Source organism: Cupressus sempervirens, chromosome 2 (genome assembly GCF_028749045.1).
Source record: "Cupressus sempervirens isolate cs-2001-9-10 chromosome 2, ASM2874904v1, whole genome shotgun sequence".
In the NCBI taxonomy this organism is placed as follows: domain Eukaryota; kingdom Viridiplantae; phylum Streptophyta; class Pinopsida; order Cupressales; family Cupressaceae; genus Cupressus; species Cupressus sempervirens.
This window is the reverse complement of record NC_143119.1, coordinates 674,968,589-674,990,092: the sequence shown is the minus strand read 5'-3', so window position 1 is coordinate 674,990,092 and position 21,504 is coordinate 674,968,589. Positions and strand designations below refer to the sequence as shown.

Genomic DNA, 21,504 nt, shown 5'->3' with positions numbered 1-21,504 from the left:
GTCTTCTTTCAAAAATGTTCGTGACCAAAACAGAGAGTTTCTGAAATTCCGCAATGTACTGGTTGACCGATCATGTTTGTCTCAGTTGTGCCAAATTTTTTTTAATTGAGTTCCCGATCTTTACCATCAAATCGCTCTATCAATCTCTTAGTGAATTCTGCATAAGTAGTTATTTGATCATGCCCCAATGTGATGGTGTCGTGATGCCACCATTCATGCGCAACTCCCTCCAAGTGCAACGCCGCAAATTTGATTGCTTCTTCTTCTAGCATAGGATTCAACTGGAAGTAAGTATTGGCCTTCATTACCCACGCTTGCGCAAATATGGATCTGGATCCATCAAATGGAGACAGATTTACTTTACTCAACTTTCTTCTCAAATCATCGTTAAAGTATCCTCAGTTTCCGCCTCCCAAATATCTCATTCTTAGATCTGCATAATCTTTGTAGGATATATCCTCTTCAAAATTCACATGCTTCTAGTCTTCTCTTAGTTGTTCTTGCATCTCTTCAAAGTTTGGTTGTTTCCTCCGTGTGGTGCCTCCCTCCGTGGGGGAAAAGATGGCATGGAAGGTCAAAAGCGTATTGGATGAGGGTTTGATTTACCCGACACCGAGTTTGCGTTGTGACCATTCTGTACTTCGGATATTTTATTGTCTGCCAACTTCTTAAGAGTTTCTTTCATGAGTCGCTGAGTATCAGTGATCTGTGCCTGATTCTTGGCAAGTTCTCTTAGTAGTGCCACGGGTTCGGCAACTATTGGTTCCAATTCGACAGCCATTCTATCAATGGAATGCGTCCTCTTTTGGCTATAAACTCTCATTCACTATCCACAGGTTGGCAGGATCGAAGCTCTGATACCACTATAAGGTTCCCAACCTCTGTGGGTGTGCGACAAACAATTGTGTGGTTCCTGACCTCTGTGTGTGAGACGAACAAAGTACAAATACACTAGATCTATGGGTCATATGGTAGTGCTGGTTATGGAGGGGAGTATGGATGATGATGGAGGCCGTACGGTGGCAGAACAAGGTGGTCGTACGATGGACACTTGCAGGCCATACAGTGGCAACCAAGGTGGCTGTACGGTAGGCACCTACAGGCCATACGGTGGCAGACAAGGTGGTCGTACAATGGATGTTTGTTGTACGTTGGAGAAGAAGTATGGTGGAGGTGGATGGGTGTGTAACATAAGGTCGTACGGTCAGGGACACTGTAGCAGGAGGGTCGTACAGTCACTTATACTGCGTAACAGGAGTCTGTATAGAACACAATGATGTAGTACAATGGTGTATTGTTCTTGTTCGACTATTCTCTTGGAGTACGGAAAGATGAATGTGTGCAAATGATGGAAACTCAATCATGCTATCTAAACTTAGAGATTTAAATTCAGTAGATAGAATTAAACAATAATGGAAATTAGGACACAAATAACCTTCAATTAGTATTTGTCAAAAGATGGTGCTCTAAATAGATCCGAGCAAAGTACTACAGGCGACAGAATAAGGTGAGGGTTGAATCCCACTAAAACCGGAAGAGCCAAGTAGGGAAGATCTTTCACTTCCGAAATGGCGAATTACAGAGAATCCCAATAAGAATTTGTAGTATACAAAAATAATCCAAATAAAATGCATACCCAAAGACTACCTACAAGTCATGCTTAAATACCCGTCGGGAAAACTTTCTGAGGGTGTACAAAGATAGCCGATGGTGACACAAACTACGGAAACAAAATAAAAATCGGTCTGAGATATATTAAATCAATCAGCCCATTAACAATAGTTGTATAAATGATTTATTTTACAATAGGAACATTACAGCATATGCACAAATGCAAACACAATACACAAATGTAGGGATTGGCGATTTTTTTCTATTAGTTTATAACTTTACAAAACACAAAGCACAAATGGTAATTTGTTTGTAAAATTGTTTTATCGCAGCTGCCTGCACATTTTGGAAACAATATTTTTTTCCTTATGGCTCCTAAGCATTGACCTAAGAAAAGATAAGAGAATTTTATCATAGTCCAACATGAGACCAATAAAGGGTCTAAGGGATTGTCAAAAACAAAGCAGCAGCCCATTACAAGTCAGGAGCACCAAACAATGTCTAAAGAAAGACAAAGTGAAAATCAAAGAACCAGACAACCAAATAACCAAAGCAAGCAGGGGCCACCAAACAAGGCAACCTGACCAACTAGCTAGTCTGATCCCACAGATAGGCTGTAGGACAGGAGATCCCAAGCTATCTTTGAGAGCCCCTGACAACACTAGTAGAAGAAAGTCGTTGCTGATTGGAAGTAGATCCGCACTATCTCATAGCTCATTGAGGCCCAAAATAAGGTCCAATGTACACTTGGTATCCAAGATAGGGGAAACCACCGTGAAAAAGGAGTTCATGAGCTAGTCGGACTATGACCTCCAAGGGAGAAGCCAATGCAAGGTGTGGTCCTAAAGCCTCTGTGACTCCTGGAGGTAGAGTGAAAGGCATCTCTGGTCCACATACATGAAGAAGGCCGCGAGAGACTGAGCCTCACGAAATAAGCAGTAGAATCTCCCTCTAATCTCGTAGAATATGGGATAGTAGAAAATGAAGTGACCCTTCGTCTCAGTCACACCCAAGTTACAAAGCTAACAAATCTTATTCCACCTATCCAAATGGTGATTGGTTTGAATGTGAAACCAATGGGAGCCATCTCTGAAAGAAGCAAGAGAGATATGGAGAGCATGAGACCAACCGTAGGATAAGGACATGGGGTGTACAATAACCCCATCCTATAACTTGATCAAATGCTCCACATAGAATGCCATCCAAGGACGAAGACCCCTAGGGGGACAAGTCCAGGTAGTACAGATATACTGTGTACAAATGTTTGTCCTAATATGCTTGTTCAGCTCTTGTCAAGATGGCAAGAGATGATACAAGACGTCCAAGGAATACTGGAAAGAGGGAAGGCGATCAATGTCAATCCTAATAAACCCCAATAGAGCCAATGTCTAAGCAACCAACAACAAGCCCGACCAGTAGGGTTCGAGAGAGTGATGGCCTCTGAAGAAAAAAGGGCTAGATAAGAATATTTGTGGCACCCCTCTGAGGAATTTGCAAAGCCTCGCAAGCGATGAAGGAACTAGTCCAAATAAAAAATTGTATCAAGTCTAGAAGGATGGGCCCCAAACTCTACAAGAACAATGTTTTGTGCAGTATACTGACTACATTTGTTAATACGTCGGAGAAGAGTGTGGACCCACACCATGAAAGCACAATCTGACTCCAATAAAGATGACCCAAAACCACTAAACCATAGGGCACAATTAGTCTAATCAAAGCGTGCAAAAGAGTCATCTTGGACCCATGATTTGAGTGAAGCGTTGTCTCTCAACAAGGGCAAGAGAACCATATGCCTTGTTGATATGAGGCTGAATCACTGGTCACAAACTAAAGAAAGGGCCCAAAGACCTAAACCCCCAATTTAGTATATGAGGAAACAATCTCAATCTCCTTACCCTAGAACAAAAAGCAGAGGTGAGAGGTCTTGGGACAATTGAAGACCATCACCTTGGTCTTGCTCAAGTTCACAGTCAACTGTCATAGCCTGCAAAAAGAATCAAGGCTATCAAGGAGGTTGAAAGCCTTTGAGAGAGGAGGGCATGAGGACCACATAATCCACAAAGAGTGGAATAGAAACCAACACCTGGTGTAAGTAGCAGCCATCATCGAGGAGGGAGTGTGTCTAAAGGAACTCCTCCAACCCATCAATGTAGAATTCAAATAAAGTGGGAGATAGAGAGCAGCCTTGCTTCACCCCAATCATGTTGTGAATGAAGTCAGACATCTCTTAGGGGTTCCTGATGCAACCAACCACAGTTTCATAAAGTCTCATGGTAGCACTTAAGAGAATTGTCGAAGTGCCAATATCCTGCAATATCTGGAAAGGGGCCATCCTAGAGATGGAGTCATAAACACCTTGCGAAAATTCACAAAGCAATAGTATACCTTCGAAGAGCAATGACAGTCTCCTCAATAATAGCTCAGAGTCAAGATATGGTCCATAGTATGAAAATATGGTCAAAACCCCACCTGATCCCTAGCTTGAACATGTCTCTGATCGAGCTCGCACAAAAGAATGTCATGCAAAACTATAGCGTACAATTTAGAGAAAGTATGCCCAACCATAATGGTCATGTAGTTATTGAGGTCTAAACTCATTCCAGCCTTACGGATTGGGTGGATGATGTGATATGACTAGGAGGGGAGGAACCTAGTGCAAATGACCCTATTAAGCAAATCAATGAGAAAAGGACCTAGAACTCTGATGCCAAGCTTGAAGAGTTCTGCCTAGAACCCCTTTGCATTAATTGCTCTGTTGTTGTTTATGGATCCATCCGCCTTGCAAATGTTGGGCAAGGTATAAAGGTGGCAGTAGGGGAGAGGAGTGATGGTGAACGAGGGCTTCCCAGGAATATCATAAAGGGTGGAGGTGTGGGAAACTAAGGAAATGTGGCCTAAGGCTAGGGGAGTGAGGATCTTCGAGGGAAGAGAGCCCGCCAGAAGGCTTTGGGGGACTAAAGGAGGGAGGTGTAAAGGGACCAACTGTGATACGAGATGAAGGCACGCTTCTTGTAGTGAAGGAAGTGGCAGCAAGAATCCATTAGCCATCTAAAGGAGTCTAGATGGAGGGTGGTGGAGGTCATGCGGAACTTGTTGTGGAAGGATTTACAATCATCATCATACCAGTGATTCATGGGACAAGTGCTCCTACAAGCGAGGGACGAGGTCTAATGCGAGGTGCAATAAGGAAAAGAGAAGAGGGCAGCCTTCCAAATGGAAGTGGCAAGACAATCAAATTAGGAAGAAGAGCTCTCCTGTGGAGGGAAGTTGTCTAGAGGAAGGAGCCATTTGAGGTGAGTATGGAAGAGGTCTTGGTCTCCCTCGTCAAAGCTAAGAGTGCAGGAGGGAGGGGGCAAGGAATTGGGGGGAGAAGGGTTGTTGGGACAAGTGAGGGTAGCAGGGGGAAGGGTCGTTAGGACATAAGAGGAGGACCTAAAAGGTGATGCGAAGGAGAGCATGGTCGACAAGGCAAAAGGCTGAAATTTTCTAAAGGAAAAAGACCTTGGCAAAGAAAGAAAACAATTTTGACTTCATGGAGCTATTGGTACTCTATTTATATGTATCATCCCAAGAAGCTCCAATATCTCATCCCGATACTCATGGTCGCGAACCTGCAATTCTACTATATGCTTCAATCTCAAAAACATCACTTTTGTAGCCCACAAAATCTTTGCGCAGATCCCAGGCAGCCAAATACAAACTGGATGTTATGTCCAAGTTCCAACCGATCTTCTTCTTCCTCAATCAAGTCAGGTTGCCTCACAGGTTGTGGACTCTCATTCTAGAAGTCATTTCTTGCTGGTAAGCCCATGATCACTATTGTACCCCTATTGTTTTGCACCAAACAAATATACCTTGAGTTTGCTATATATTGAGCTCTCTTGAATGTATTTAAGCCCTTGAGAGATGTCTACAGCCTTTAGAATGTACAAGTGGGATTACTAGGGATTTCTTTCTTGCAATACGATTTCACAAGGACTTGGTAAATCTAGACTATATACAAGTTAACCATACCGTGGCAGTTGTATTTCCTGTATCATTTATTCCAGGTATCTTGAGCAAAGGAGCCGTTAGTCTTGTTTGTGATACATCCTTTGTCAGTTAATTGATTGGTAAATGTAATTTCAGCAAAACTTTCATTGTGACACCAAATATTGTCATGTAAACTGGCTGATGATCCATACAAACCAGCATGTCTACCCGATACGTATTTATTGCAACATCCTTTCAAAATCAAGTTGATATGACAACGGTCACACCTCAGTATAGGGCCTCCTGATAAAGTTACTCCTTTTGGCGCCATCAGTATAAGTCAAGTTGATAATCTCATCGGGTGTCGGTGTAGTTTTCGAATTGTTATCCTGCTTGTGTAATCTTACTCTGATGATCTTGTATTGATATACCTTATTCCGATGTTCAATTTGTCAAAATGGCATGTGTTCCTCTGATGGTCTTGTACTCCTGTGCTCAACATCTCCATCGCCATTACATATATGGTAACATGCCACCATAGGTTATTCTTATAAGCCTGTCGGGTATAAGAGAAATGTTTATATTGTTTGGCCGACTTTGTTAGCTGTTCTGATAACTATTAACAGGGAGACATTCTCCAATGATCTTATTTTCTCATTTGGGATATCCATCGGTGTAAACAATTCAGATTTGACTTCATCAGGTGTCGATGTGATTCCAAATTTCTTTCTCTGACAGTGTTATGCTACTCTGATGACTCTATCGGCATACGTTTTCTCTATGTTCACTTTCATTCTATTGTTGGTATATGTCTTCTGGATATTTTGCATTTCTTGCTCCTGTACATCTTATTGGAATATGTCATTTCGATTGTTCTTCCCACCTTGGTTCATCTGCATTTTATTGGGTTAGGTTTCTCCAATATTAAAAGCTTCATCAGTATAAGTTATAACTACAGAGGAATCCCCATGTTTTGATTCAAAGACCAAAGATGCTTATACCAGCACCTAGATTCCATGCCAGTACCTTGATGCTACCCCAATGGGATGAACTTTTAGGCTTCACCACATATAGAGCCAATGCCTTGTCAATTATCCATACCATTCCATTCCTGCACAGGGATAAAACTGCAGTAACTGTTCTTGTATTGAAGACAAATGACATTAATCCAGTTGGGCAAATACCAAAATTATCTTAAGTATGCCAAAATAGTCGAATCTCGTACAAAAACATAAAAGCAAAACCAACTGCAAATTTGAGTGCTAACAGGTGATACCATCATATCCCTTGTTTCAATTTAAACAACCACCTGCAATTACCCCATCTCTGTTTTGTGCCCATTTTTTGAGCTTTCTTATGACACAGAAAAATCACTTGTAATTCAGTGGACATACAACCTAGGAAGAATGAGGAACTCAGAAATAAGTATTCAACAGTTACTAACCAAATCTACTGGCAGCATCTACAGCCACAACATTAGCTTCTCCATTTATTTTCTCCATTTGTTCATTTGTACCAAAGCCTCCGATGGTAGAAACAACTGCAGTAACACCACGAAGTAAACCTTCCCAGTTGGCATAGAAAACATCACCTGCAAAATTATTTTTGAATAAATATTAGATACTTGAAACACTGCACAAAATGCTGGTAAAGACGAATTTCTGCAGATGGTAATAGATATTATACTGTCTAAGAAATTCGCTTATACTGATTTTTCAACCATGCCTAAAAACAATCAAACCAATGATATGAAACTTTTCAGTAACATAATGATGAAAGCAAAAGATTTGGAGAAATGACATAATCAGGGTCATTTATGAAAATAGGAAGAGACTGCCAGCATTGCAATATAAAACTCCATCATGTATTAAACTGAGAAAGAAAATGAACAAGATTACACAGATTGAAAATGATGTGTTGATCTAACAATAAGTTTCTCTTCCACTTTCTTTTCTATAAAGGAATGAAAGTTTAATTTGTCTTAAATTGGATATAAAGTTTAAATGTATAGTGTAATTTGTCTTAAATTAGATATAAAGTTTAAATGTATAAGATAGGAAATAAATATAGTTGGCAGACTCTAACTTGGCAAAATGTAATGTCCCCTTCCAGATTTGCCCTAGAATCACAACCCAAACAAGTTAGGATTAGGGACCAGGGTTACATCTTTACCAAGTATAATACCTTCTTAAACCCATACAGTCTGGGATTCAGATCCTGCTATCATAACCAAAGAAACATATGCACACACACCCATAGGTCTGCCCAAAGCCATCCGAGACTAAGCCCAAGAGCAAACACCTATCCCCTTGGGCTCCAGTGAGCAGACAACATGTACACTCACTCATGGTGGCCTACTTGGTAAGGTAACTGAATCTGCTTTCCCTATCTATGCCTCATTGTAGAGTCGAAGAGGAGATTGTAATGGGGGCTTCTTGAGTGTCCTATGTAAGTGTAAGAACCCGTTCCTGGTCTGTCATTAAATTATCAGTCTAGTAGTATTGATATTTTGTCAAACAGTTACTGTGTAAGTTCTGATTTATTTTTCCATGCTCTCAAGCATAGTTTGCAAACTCGGACTTGGAGAGTACTCGACAAAGCCAAAATTTTCAACTCGGAAAGAACTCGGCATTTTCTTAACAAAAACTCGGGGAGAACTCAGCAACTCAGAAAGTACTAAAATTTAAAATCTTTTAAAGAAACATATTTTTTTTGTAGAATACAATTATAAAATGTATTAAATTAGTAATTGACATTTCAATAGAGAAAATGTATAGTTTTATAGTACTAAAATGATGTGAAAAATGCATCTAATCCAATGTTTTCCCTGCATCAAGATGTTTACTTACATTTTTTAACATCTATAAATATGCGAGAGTTAAACTTGAGAGTACTCGCCCAGCTAAAAAACTTGAGAGTACTTGGCAACTCTGAGAGTACTTGGAGAGTTTGCAAACTATGCTCTCAAGCAACAACACATAACAAACTACCAATTCTTGTGTGATTTTTGTTCCATATGTCACCGATCATCACACTATGAAATAGCTGCAATTTCTGAGATAGATTTTCAAGGGAAATCACACAAACATTGAGTAAACATTACAACAAACAGTTGCCTGACACTCAACAGATTCTCAGAGAGCATTTGTAGTGTACCATAACAAACAAGTATTTTGCAATCATTCTAAAGGTAAGCCATCTTTAAATGTAAATGTGCTGCCCAGAACAACAATGGACTAAGGAAATATGTAATGTCCCCATTTTAGCAGTTGACCAAGTGTGTGTGCGTTAGCCTTGTTCTACATGGTCCCGAGGGCTAACGAAGGGTTTAATGGGATCTTGGAGTGTTTTGGCCTAGTCATTTCCAGTTTGGGCCAAAACGAAGTTGATTTACTCAGTTTCAGGCATACTTACTATTTTTAGTAAGTCGGCAGGACACAGTGCAGGTCAATTTTGGTGATTGGATTCGATACTCCTCGGTGAGAGCTTTCCGATGAGCTATCACTTGCATTATTCGGAGTTCGATTGCTAATACATTTTAATGCCTGAAGTTTTATTAAAGTAACGTCTAATTTAATTGTAAAATATTAAAGTGTTACTTTAATATTTATTTTATGGTGATGTGTACCCAAGGGAGACATAAGGGGTATTTTAATATATGTTTTATATTACACATCTTTTATCCCACATTGCCCATATGAGTTGAGCGGACCCGTGGGAATAGAATAAAAGGAAGCATCTGTGGCTTCATTAGGCAGGTTGAATATGAGAAGAAATTGGTATGTGAGTTGCAGCTCAGTTCTTGGCATTTGAGGACGTCTATCCTCTCTTGTAACATTCTAGACGTCATTCCCTTAGGGTTTGGCCTTTGGAATTCTTTGTTTTTGGCTTCATTATCAGGCAGTTTAGTTGCATTTCCGGCTACAGGCAGATTTGGTATTTTGCTCATATCTTCTTCACTACTTGTCCGACGCTTATGCCGCTTTGAGGGAATGGTATTACGAAGGTAGTGGACTGATTGAAGGACAAAGTATTGTAGCAGCAAGTTCGTAAGCATGGGCTGGAGTATTATGACAATATTGCTGAAGTAATTAGTGAGTTGATAAATCTGCCATGTATTTGGTTTTATGAATTCTGAAAATAACATTTTATTAGCAGCAGTTCATTTCCACTTTGCATATTATTGTAGTTCCTTTCTTGTTTATGTTGTATGATACCAATTCCATGCACGAAACACAACAAACAATAAATGTTTGATTTCCGGAATTATAAGGGGTTTAAAACATTAAACGGAGAAATAAGAAGTTGAATGCAAACTGTTTGACATAATTCCTTTCAGCAATTTGGTTTAGTTTTTTGGGACATCCAAGGGTGCCCACTACAGTGGTATCAGAGCTATAAGTCCTGCCATCCTGTGGAGGTCTTATAGGGAATTTGGAACAGCCAGATAGAGGGAAAAAGTAAGTAAAAAACACAGGCTAAGCATTTATGTTTGAGCATGCGACAGGGGTCTTATAATTTTCGCGATACCAAAGCAAGACAAAATAGGATTTCAGACTTGCAAAGCAAACAGTCTAGTACATCCGTGCAGGGGGACATTGAATTCAACCATACAGACATAGAGGAGATATTCTGTGATCAGGACAATAATATGGGTGATCGAGATGACAGGAATACAGGATTAGGCGGAGGCAGAAATGCTGGTCCAGATCAGGAGGAGGTACTGTTCCGACAGTTACTGGATACATTAGAGCAGGGGCAGCGTATGCAGCAGGAGCAGAATAGGCGAATGGACATGATGTTGCAGCTCATGGCTAGACAGATGGGTGTCAATATTAATCCAGGTGATGCCAACAACAGAAACAATAACAACGAGGGAAACAATAACAACGGGGGAAACAATAACCATGAAGGCCAAGGCAACAACAATGGTCCTGAGAATAACATTAATGGTAATAATGGACACGGCAATAATGGGAATGAGGCTGATAACTTTAGACACGTTGCACGCCCAGCACGGACTGCGAGCTCGAGACCTCTTCTACCCACTTTTCCACCCAGAGATCCGGTTCATCCAGTAAACGAACCGCAGATTACCGAGTTACAAGATCAGTTCAGGAGGGACTGGGAGGCTAGTGGACCAGAGTTTCAGGCGGATATTTCTCTTAGAGATTATATGGACTTGAGGATGAGACACATGCCTAAAGCAGGAGGGAGGAATCAAAACTTTGAGCTGAGGAAGAAAGTTGGAAAACTTTCTTTACCTTATTATGATGCTTCAGGGAAGATGACTGCACGAGCTTGGGTGCAGAAGGTAGATACATACTTGCAGCTAAATCCTATGCCTGAGGAGGAGGCTATCAAGTATGCGGCTATGCACTTGGATGGCATTGCACATGAATGGTGGCATCATGGCATGGTGACTTTGGGGCATAATCAGATTACATCCTATGAGGAATTCACTGAAACATTGATTGGGAGATTTGACACTAAGGATCCCGAGTTACATTTCAAGGAGCTAGCACAGTTAAAACAGTCAGGTTCTGTGGATGCTTACATTGCCGAGTTTCAGCGCTTGTCTGTACTTGTTACCGATATCTCTCCTAGGAGATTGGTGGTGTTATTTTGTGATGGTCTTGCTGATCCATTACGAGGTTGGGTGAAGGGACATGATCCACTCACATTAGCTGAAGCAACTAAAAAGGCACGAGATTTAGCCCCTTCGGTATACAAAGGAAAAAACCATTCAACAGATTCTTCCTACCGCAAGGACAAAGACAAAAAATCATTTCAGAAAGAGTATAGCAAACCCAAAGAAGGATCAAAAGGACTAGACAATGAAACCTTGAATGAACTTCGAAAGAAGAAGCTGTGCTTCCATTGTAGAGAGCCTTGGGACTTATCTCATAAATGTTCTCTCAAGGCTAAGGCAAATCAAATGGAGTATTTTTCAGCAAAAGAGTCAGAGTCAGAAGGGGAGGATCAGCACTCCGATTCAGATGAGGGTAACACTATAGAGGAGAGCAACATTCCTAAAGATGATAGATCGTTGGCACGCTTGACAGGGGCCCAAAAGGCAATCACATTTAAGGTCAGGGGTACTATCCAGGGGCAGAAAGTGATATCTCTTATTGACACTGGGGCTACACATAACTTCATAGATGCACAGTTGGTAGCCAGGAGAGGGTTACAGACAGAGGAGCATGATGGGTTTAGAGTCATGGTGGCTAACGGTGATAAGTTATTATGCACTCGGAAGATATCTAATCTTCGCATCAGGTTTGGAGATGGCTACGAGTTGGAGGATGAGTTCTATGTTGTGGACATGGGAGATTATGATGTCATCCTGGGCATGACATGGATGGCTTCACTAGTTGAGTTCACACTCAATCTAGCGAAATTGGAGATGAGATTCCAGCATGAGGGGAGAACTGTGGTACTTAGAGGGCTTTCAGATGGAGGTTGCAGAATAGTGTCCTTGAGGAGAATGCAGAGATTTTTTCGTCATGATGACATAGAGTGGGCGGCAGAGTGCCACATTATGCCAACTTCACCAGAGCCACAAGAAAAGAGTCATCCACTAGATGTCCAGAAGATACTCGATAGACACGCTAAAGTATTTAGCGATATTCCTCATGGGGTTCCTCCTGACAGAGGGATGGAACATGTTATTGAGCTCGAGGAGGGAGCCAAACCAGTTATGATTACTCCCTATCGTCATCCTAAGAAACACAAGGATGAGATAGAGAAGGCGATTAAGGATTTGTTGGAGATGGGGCATATCAGGCCCAGTAAGAGCCCTTTTGCTTCAGCAGTAGTATTGGTAAAGAAGGATGGGACGATGCGCATGTGCATCGATTACAGGGCACTGAATAAGAAAACAATTAAAAACAGGTATCCCATTCCTAGGATTGATGAGCTGATTGATGAGTTGCATGGGGCATGCTTCTTCACCAAAATTGATTTGCGATCCGGATATCATCAAATCAGGATGAGAGCAAAGGACATTGAGAAAACAGCCTTCCAATGTCACTATGGCCACTTTGAGTTCATGGTTATGCCATTTGGTCTAACCAATGCACCTGCTACATTTCAAAGTTGTATGAACCAGGTATTCAGGAAGCAGCTGAGGAGATTTGTCTTGATCTTCTTTGATGACATCTTGGTCTTCAGTAAGACCTGGGAGGAGCACTTACATCATCTAGAGGAGGTGTTCTCTATTCTGGAGAGAGAGTCATTGTATGCCAAGGAATCTAAATGTGAGTTTGGCATGACTGAGCTCCTTTACCTGGGGCATATCATTAGTGCAGATGGCGTTCGGGTTGATCCCGAAAAGATTAGAGCTATTGTAGAATGGCCTACTCCCACAAACCTTACACAGCTTAAGGGATTCTTTGGTTTATGTGGTTTTTATAGGAGGTTTGTTAAGGGATTCTCACAGATTGCTACACCCTTGACAGATCTTACCAGGAAAGGAGCCTTCGTGTGGACAGGGGCAGCACAGAGGTGTTTTGAGCATTTCAAGCAGGTAATGTCTTCATGTCCAGTTCTAGCTCTACCGGATTTCACGAAGCCTTTTGAGCTTCATTGTGATGCATCTGGTGATGGGATTGGAGCAGTATTGATGCAGGAGAAGCATCCCATTGCATTCGAGAGTAGGAAGCTCCGAGGAGTTGAGAAAAGTTATTCTGTCTATGACCGGGAGATGTTGGCCATAATGCATGCATTGGCCAAATTTCGATCATATTTGGTAGGTGGACGTTTTGTGATCAAGACTGATCACAACAGTATTAAATACTTCATGAGCCAGCGTGATCTTAATGACCGGCAACAAAAATGGGTGACTAAATTGCAGGCTTATGACTTTGACATAGAGTTTGTCAAAGGTAAGAAAAATGTGGTGGCTGATGCCTTATCTCGGAGACCTCACTTATGTGCTCTGGCAGAGATTTCAGGAGATTGGAGAGATCGGATTATGGCAGAGTATGTCGGAGATGCTTGGGCTTCTGGATTGATTTCAGGTACCATACAGGATGATCGCTATGAGGTGATAGATGGATTGATCAGAGTTCAGGACAGGGTTTATTTGATTCCATCATCACATTTGAGAGAGGCGATACTGAAGGCATTTCATGATGCACCCACAGCTGGACATCCGGGGGTCTTCAAGACCTACAGGCAGATCCGAGAGCGGTTTTCATGGAAAGGGCTCAAGGATGATGTTCAGAGGTATGTCAGGGAGTGTGTGGTTTGTCAACAGAATAAGGGAGAACACACATTTCCTGCAGGTTTATTACAGCCCTTGCCCATTCCTGATAGGAAATGGGAAAGTATTTCGATGGACTTCATCACTGGTTTACCACGAGTACAGGGAAGGGATTGCATCTATGTGGTGGTGGACCGCTTGACGAAGTTTGCTCACTTCATTGCTATTCCGTCCACTTACACAGCAGCACAGGTGGCAGAGCTTTTCTTTAAAGAGATATTCAGGTTACATGGGTTGCCCAGATTCATTGTCAGCGACCGGGATAGTAAGTTTATGAGTGTTTTTTGGCAAGAGTTGTTTAGGTTGTGTGGTACAGATCTTACACCTAGCACTAGTTATCATCCGCAAACAGATGGGCAAACAGAGATTGTGAATAAATGGGCGGAAGGATATTTGAGGAACTATGTAACTACACAACAAAAGGCTTAGATCAGATGGTTGCATATGGGAGAGTATTGTTATAACACCACTTATCATATGTCCATCAAGATGACTCCTTTCATGGCACTCTATGGTTATGAAGCACCTAGCTTCATGGATTTAGTTTTGGGGGACAGTAGAGTGCCCAAAGCCAAAAACTTATTGCAAGATAGTCAGGACATCCTGAAAGTGCTCAAAGAGAATATACAACAGGCCCAGAATCAACAAAAATTGTATGCTGATCAGCACCGAATAGAGCGTAGCTTCGAGGTAGGGGATATGGTTTACTTGAGGCTACAACCATATAGACAGTCATCGCTCAAGAAGAGCGGAGCTGAAAAGTTGAAACCTAGATTTTATGGTCCATACAGGGTGATTCGCAAAGTGGGCAAAGTCGCCTATGAGCTTGAGCTTCCAGAAGGCAATCGAGTGCACAATGTGTTTCATGTGTCTAGGCTTAAGAAAGCCATTGGTCAGAGTGTAGTGCCTTCTGCAGATTTACCCCCTTTGGATGAGGAGGGGAAGCTTGTGTTAGTACCTGAGGCTATTCTGGATACCAGAGAGAGGAAGCTTAGAAGCAGGATAGTGAAGGAGTATTTGGTCAGATGGAAAGACCTGTCGAAGGAAGATTCTACATGGGAGAGTGAGCAGGTTATTCAGCAGGCTGGACTGAGATTGCTTGAGGACAAGCAATTTCAAGGGGGGCGGACTGTAATGTCCCCATTTTAGCAGTTGACCAAGTGTGTGTGCGTTAGCCTTGTTCTACATGGTCCCGAGGGCTAATGAAGGGTTTAATGGGATCTTGGAGTGTTTTGGCCTAGTCATTTCCAGTTTGGGCCAAAACGAAGTTGATTTACTCAGTTTCAGGCATACTTACTATTTTTAGTAAGTCGGCAGGACACAGTGCAGGTCAATTTTGGTGATTGGATTCGATACTCCTCGGTGAGAGCTTTCCGATGAGCTATCACTCGCATTATTCGGAGTTCGATTGCTAATACATTTTAATGCCTAAAGTTTTATTAAAGTAACGTCTAATTTAATTGTAAAATATTAAAGTGTTACTTTAATATTTATTTTATGGTGATGTGTACCCAAGGGAGACATAAGGGGTATTTTAATATATGTTTTATATTACACATCTTTTATCCCACATTGCCCATATGAGTTGAGCGGACCCGTGGGAATAGAATAAAAGGAAGCATCTGTGGCTTCATTAGGCAGGTTGAATATGAGAAGAAATTGGTATGTGAGTTGCAGCTCAGTTCTTGGCATTTGAGGACGTCTATCCTCTCTTGTAACATTCTAGACGTCATTCCCTTGGGGTTTGGCCTTTGGAATTCTTTGTTTTTGGCTTCATTATCAGGCAGTTTAGTTGCATTTCCGGCTACAGGCCGATTTGGTATTTTGCTCATATCTTCTTCACTACTTGTCCGACGCTTATGCCGCTTTGAGGGAATGGTATTACGAAGGTAGTGGACTGATTGAAGGACAAAGTATTGTAGCAGCAAGTTCGTAAGCATGGGCTGGAGTATTATGACAATATTGCTGAAGTAATTAGTGAGTTGATAAATCTGCCATGTATTTGGTTTTATGAATTCTGAAAATAACATTTTATTAGCAGCAGTTCATTTCCACTTTGCATATTATTGTAGTTCATTTCTTGTTTATGTTGTATGATACCAATTCCATGCACGAAACACAACAAACAATAAATGTTTGATTTCCGGAATTATAAGGGGTTTAAAACATTAAACGGAGAAATAAGAAGTTGAATGCAAACTGTTTGACATAATTCCTTTCAGCAATTTGGTTTAGTTTTTTGGGACATCCAAGGGTGCCCACTACAAAATATGCAATTAGGCACTAAGCATTTGCCAGAAAATTACACACATCAGACATAAATAATCTCTTCAGTTCTGATTTCTCTTGTTACGGAATAACAGAGATTTACAAATCGTGTGCACCTGTAGCTTCAGCTCCATAGCTTGATTTGGCACTCCTAAATTGTCTGTCATCCTAGAGTCAACAATTCCATCGGTTTATCAAACCCTTGTTGCCGATATAACATTTGGCAGCACTTTTTAGCTCTGACACTAAGCCTCCCGAATCTCCTAAACAAGTATCTTAATTCAAATGAAGGGGAGAATGCTGTAGCAGTCTAAAGTTTCAATGTGTTCCATATACAATATGTTCATGCTCATGCCTAGAAAAAGTCTCCTAATTATCGTCCTTGCTAGGGCACATTATAAACTGATAAGCTGTCATGAAAAAACCCTTTCAGCTCAACACAAAACTTCACGCTAGAAACAAAGCTGAATTCATAAATAAATCCACCTCTCAATGAAGGAGTCGTTTCTGTCCAGCCTTCACTAATTCCAAGCATTTTTGTCCATAGAATATCCAGTCACTGATCCAGCAACAATGGAGAAATAGTTTCAATATCCAACTATCATTACATATCTCAAGCAAAAGGATAACCTTGCTTATATAGCTTTTTTAATTAGTGAATGCTTGTATTTTAAGCAATGTGTGATGAAACATGCTTTGCTTTTAATTCCTCCTTATGATGTAGCTTCTCGAACAAGTTGGAGAGCTTTAATAACTAAACTGACTTTATATTATAACTTCATTATAGTCACTCGTAAATTCCATTAATAATATGCACTTAATAATTATAATATTATTACTCCATCATTATCATCCCAAATAAATTCCATCTTCACCAAGAGGTTGCCCACTGCTAACCACGGTGCCTTAATAAAAATAGTAAGGATCCATCTATATCACCCTTAGTTTACTAAAATTAGTAAATTTTTGAATACCTATTCAAAACAGAGGTGGCAAAGGCCATCACTGCAACTGAGGCCAGTCCAGATGCCCTGCCAAAGATAGCAATGTTGGATAGATAACTTACTATAAATAGTAAATGTACCAAACTAAACCAAACAAAGAGCAATCCTGAACGCTTTTGTACTTCAGACGGGAAAGAGACTCGTTTTCGGCCAACTAGGTACCCTCTAACCATTTGACTTAGCCTACAAGGGACAACAATAGGCTAATCCAAATGATGCTCGTGAAAATTGAGAGATTACACTAAGAGTGTATCTTTTCCCTCTTGGCCCCAAGGCAGGCAATGTGGACATCCCCTCGAAGTGGCTTACTTAGATGAGAACCACATAACTCCCCTCTTCCTTACACCTCCTTCCTTCCATACATGATTGAATTTCAAACAAATTTATTAAACACACATGCAGTTAATACATATTCTTGCATATGTATGGTAATTGTCAGCAAATAAAATATAATCAATAATTATACTAAATGAGCCAATCTTCTTTTTTAAACAAAAGGCATAGAGCCTATATATTAGATATAAAATATAGAGTCAAATACAATAGACAAAAGTGGCAAAGCCAGAGGGTAAATGCATCAGCTGGGGAAAAGATCCTAAAGCAACATAGAATCAAATATGAAAATACAGTATTAATATGATTAAAGCCTTATGAAGGCTGACCATGATCAGACATTCAAAGGTGAAGAGGGAGGTGAAAGCCATATCTCTCGACTTTTCATTAGATTTAGTTAATTTATATTATTTCTTTTATGTTTATTATCATTTATTATTAAATGCTATTTAGAAAGGTAACACACTTTCTACAATATCCTCTCATTATAAAAAAAAAAAAAAAATAAGCATATATGATCTATTATCAATAAATAATATTTAAAATAATTAAATAGGCAAAAGCCTACAACACAACGGTAACTTGTGAGCCTCTCATGTGGGAGGTCTTGGGTTCGAATCTACCCTTGCCTAACATATAATAATAATTCCAACTAATAATTCCAACAAATAATAATAATTAATCCAAGCTTCGGCCGTTTACCGATCAAAACATATATATATATAATTAAATAACAATAAAATTAAAATGAATAAATAAACAAATAAAATAAATGAGAGGATATTGTACAAAGTGGATTACCTTTCTAAACAGGATTTAATAATAAATGATAATAAACATAAAAGAAACAATATAAATTAACTAAATCAAATGAAAAGTCGAGAGATATGTAATAAAGAGATGTAACTCTTTCAAATTAAGATGAAAAAGGGATGAGAGTTCATTTGAAAGGGGAGGAAGAGGAAAAGAGAGGAGTTTAAGTAGGATTAGTAGAAGAGCAAAGGAATGTGAAGAAGATAAGTAAATTTTTCAAAAGTGACAATGATGAAAGGGTGTAACTCTTTGAAAGGGTTATAATTAGGAAAGGTTGTGACTCTTCAAAAATATTGTAATTATGAAGGGTTGACTTTTTTAATGGATTATAATTATAAATGAGAATATAAATATAATGGGCTTTCTTCAAAAGGAGAAAATAAAGAATCATATACGACTCTAAGATATATTTATTATTATATCTACATTACATACATATTAATATATATGAATAGTGATCATATATCAATAAGTATAACTATTGTACAATTAATATCATTTAAAATATTGAGATTGTAATAACAATTTTAATAGCAAAATCAGAAATATATATCCACATTTCAATCCTACTACTATATGGCTAAAAAGGCAAGACTTAAGTGTTACCAAAGAGGGGCTTGTATAAATCCAAGCTTATGGATCATATCCCAATAGATGGTAGGGGTCAATGATCCGTAAACCTTTGGAAGGAGGGACTTGGACCTGTAAACTTCGAGGGAGTCCATAGTTGGTGTCTAGGCAACTTAGATAGCATCTATACCATCTATCCATAAACCAAATAATAATATGATTGGGTGATTGGAATAAATATTATGGACATATTCTTAGAACTTGTATACATTACGATTGACTAAATATGTATCAATCATGACTGGCCCCAAAAAGGGACATTACAATTTGTCTTGCTTTATTGTGAAATATCCCCCTAGGATATTTGCTCTAGATTTTACCAAATGTCCAGGAAATTAACCAAACAATTTGCATGCAACTAATTCCTTATTCATCCAACAGATTATCATAAAATATCAAACTGAAATAGTGATATGAAATATGAAGATGTATCATTATGACCTTATTTTCCAAATACGTATTAAATACCTCTATCACTACAAGTTTATCTTCAAAAGAAGACTTCACAAATTTGCCCAACCAAAAACTCCATTGTGAATCACAGGGACAAGGTGCTTACCTCTCTGCAAAAATTCCCAGGTTCTGGTAGACTCTTGATAGATAATTATTCAACAGTAATTCTTCTTCATACAAACTTGTGATCGTCATCTTGTAAAGAATGTTATTAATTATGTACATATTTGCTTTTTTTTAAATCCATTTTTGGTATGTTTGTATATTCCTACTCTTTTGATATTCTTGCCTTCTATCTATTTTATGATATTTGCCTACTAAAATAACACAACTTATATGAGACCACTACTTCGACTAACATGGAATTACATACCCAACAAACTTGGGCCTGAACACAAATTGCAATATGAAGTAGGAAGCATACAGAGCAGTAAAGAAAAAAGTACCACAATTAAATTTGGACAGAAACTAAAAATGTTGTGAATTTGGTAAGATAAAAGGCCTGAGATGAGGTGCAGAAAGCATGCCTGCTTCCCATGTAACTTGGTCTATCCATGAATCTGTATACGAGGGTTTCCCTGACCTGGATTCACAGCAAATGGTTCAAGTTTTTTGTTAGAACTCTTCTAAGATGATGCTGCAAAGATAATTTACACACCTTGCTACACTTCTTAGTGTCAATTCTTAAAGATGTAAGCTAAGGTAAAGGTAGGTTTTTAGGTCATTATTAAGCAAGACACGAACTTTGGTGTATGAGAACCACCTTACGGAAGCCCAGAAGCAGATTTTTTTTCCATGTACCTGACAAAATTTTTAAGGAGAGATACAACACTTTCCTATCCAGGTTTGAACTCATGAATTTCCCTAGGGAGTACACATGTCTTTAACAAAAAACCCACTCACGTAGTATATGTGACATTTCTAACAATATATAGAAATTAACACAACAAACGATGTAAGACAGCACTTTCATGCACCCTGCTTCATGACATCACTATTTAATATATTGGAAAAATTTCAACACTTCAAAATAAGTTAAATAAAAATTAAAAAAACTTAAGCATACAACTGTAGAAGATACCTGCTGAGGCCGACAACTTCTATGCCCCTGGCAACCGCTGCTTTGCAGATAGCTGAACCAACAAAACCACTGCCTCCCAGGACTAAAATCTGCATCCCAAAGGTTTTCATGTATACCATCAGCATTCAAAAAAACCAGTTAGAATATACACGAGCTAAGAATTAAAATTTACACATCATCACCCACCTTCTCTGTCTTGACATCAGCCACAACATCAATGAGGTTAGATGAATAGCCAGGCTCACTGCCACTCTCAGTAGAATAACTACATTGTACATTCTGCCTGCACTCACACTAAATATGAGCATTAACTTAAAAACAAGTCATTGACTAATGAACGGAATAGTTACACGTTTTCTCTAACCTTCTCTCACAAGTGCAGTTCTCTAAGTATTATTATCTTACACATGAAATTTATGAACAAAAAAAAAGCTGCAAATCCAATATACTGCTCCCAGCCTCTAGATTTATCAAGTTGGAATCTGACAAACAGATTAACAATAGATTGAGGCCCTGAAATTAGGCATCTTAGAAGTTAGCATACTGATAGGTTGGGGTTGCATACAATTTAGAATTACTAGTTGGAACCAAGATCCACAATGCATGTCTCAAGACTGAAGAGAGTGGGAATCTGTTTGCTACAATTTACGACCAATAAAAGAAGATGGTTCACTTCTCTTTGAACCAGTACTATAATTGATGAAAGGGAAAAGAAACCTCATAACAGAATAGCAAAGAAATACTTCATAATGTGTGTTACATCCCAATTTTTGGCTCAATTTTAAATGTTCCTATATAGCCGTTGAGGCTTCATGCGAAGTTGAGTAATTGCTTAAATTAGTTATTCGTTATGGTTTCATGTGAAAATGAAGTGTTGGTTAATCGTTATGATTTCATAGAAAATGGAATATTGGTCAATCGTAATAATGATATATGAATTGGAAATGGATGGCTAATATGATTATATGCTATGGTAATTCAACTTCGTAAACCGATGAGCAATATGTTGTTACCATGATAAAAATTTCACTTGCAGGAATGCAATGAAGGGGGAAAGCATTGCCAAAGAAGGA

At 39.3% G+C, this 21,504-nt stretch overlaps 1 protein-coding gene across 1 annotated transcript in view; it reads right to left on the bottom strand.

The window, feature by feature from the left end:
• Positions 1 to 21,504, bottom strand: part of LOC149575161 (NAD(P)-binding Rossmann-fold superfamily protein) — a 112,627-nt gene that overhangs the window by 43,234 nt on the left and 47,889 nt on the right. The window contains exons 2-5 of the mRNA XM_089815018.1: positions 20,618 to 20,714; positions 20,432 to 20,520; positions 19,878 to 19,933; positions 7,028 to 7,174 (exon numbers count right to left, since the gene is read on the bottom strand). Coding sequence (XP_089671144.1) covers positions 7,028 to 7,174; positions 19,878 to 19,933; positions 20,432 to 20,520; positions 20,618 to 20,714 — 389 coding nt within the window. The remainder of the gene's footprint in view (positions 1 to 7,027; positions 7,175 to 19,877; positions 19,934 to 20,431; positions 20,521 to 20,617; positions 20,715 to 21,504) is intronic.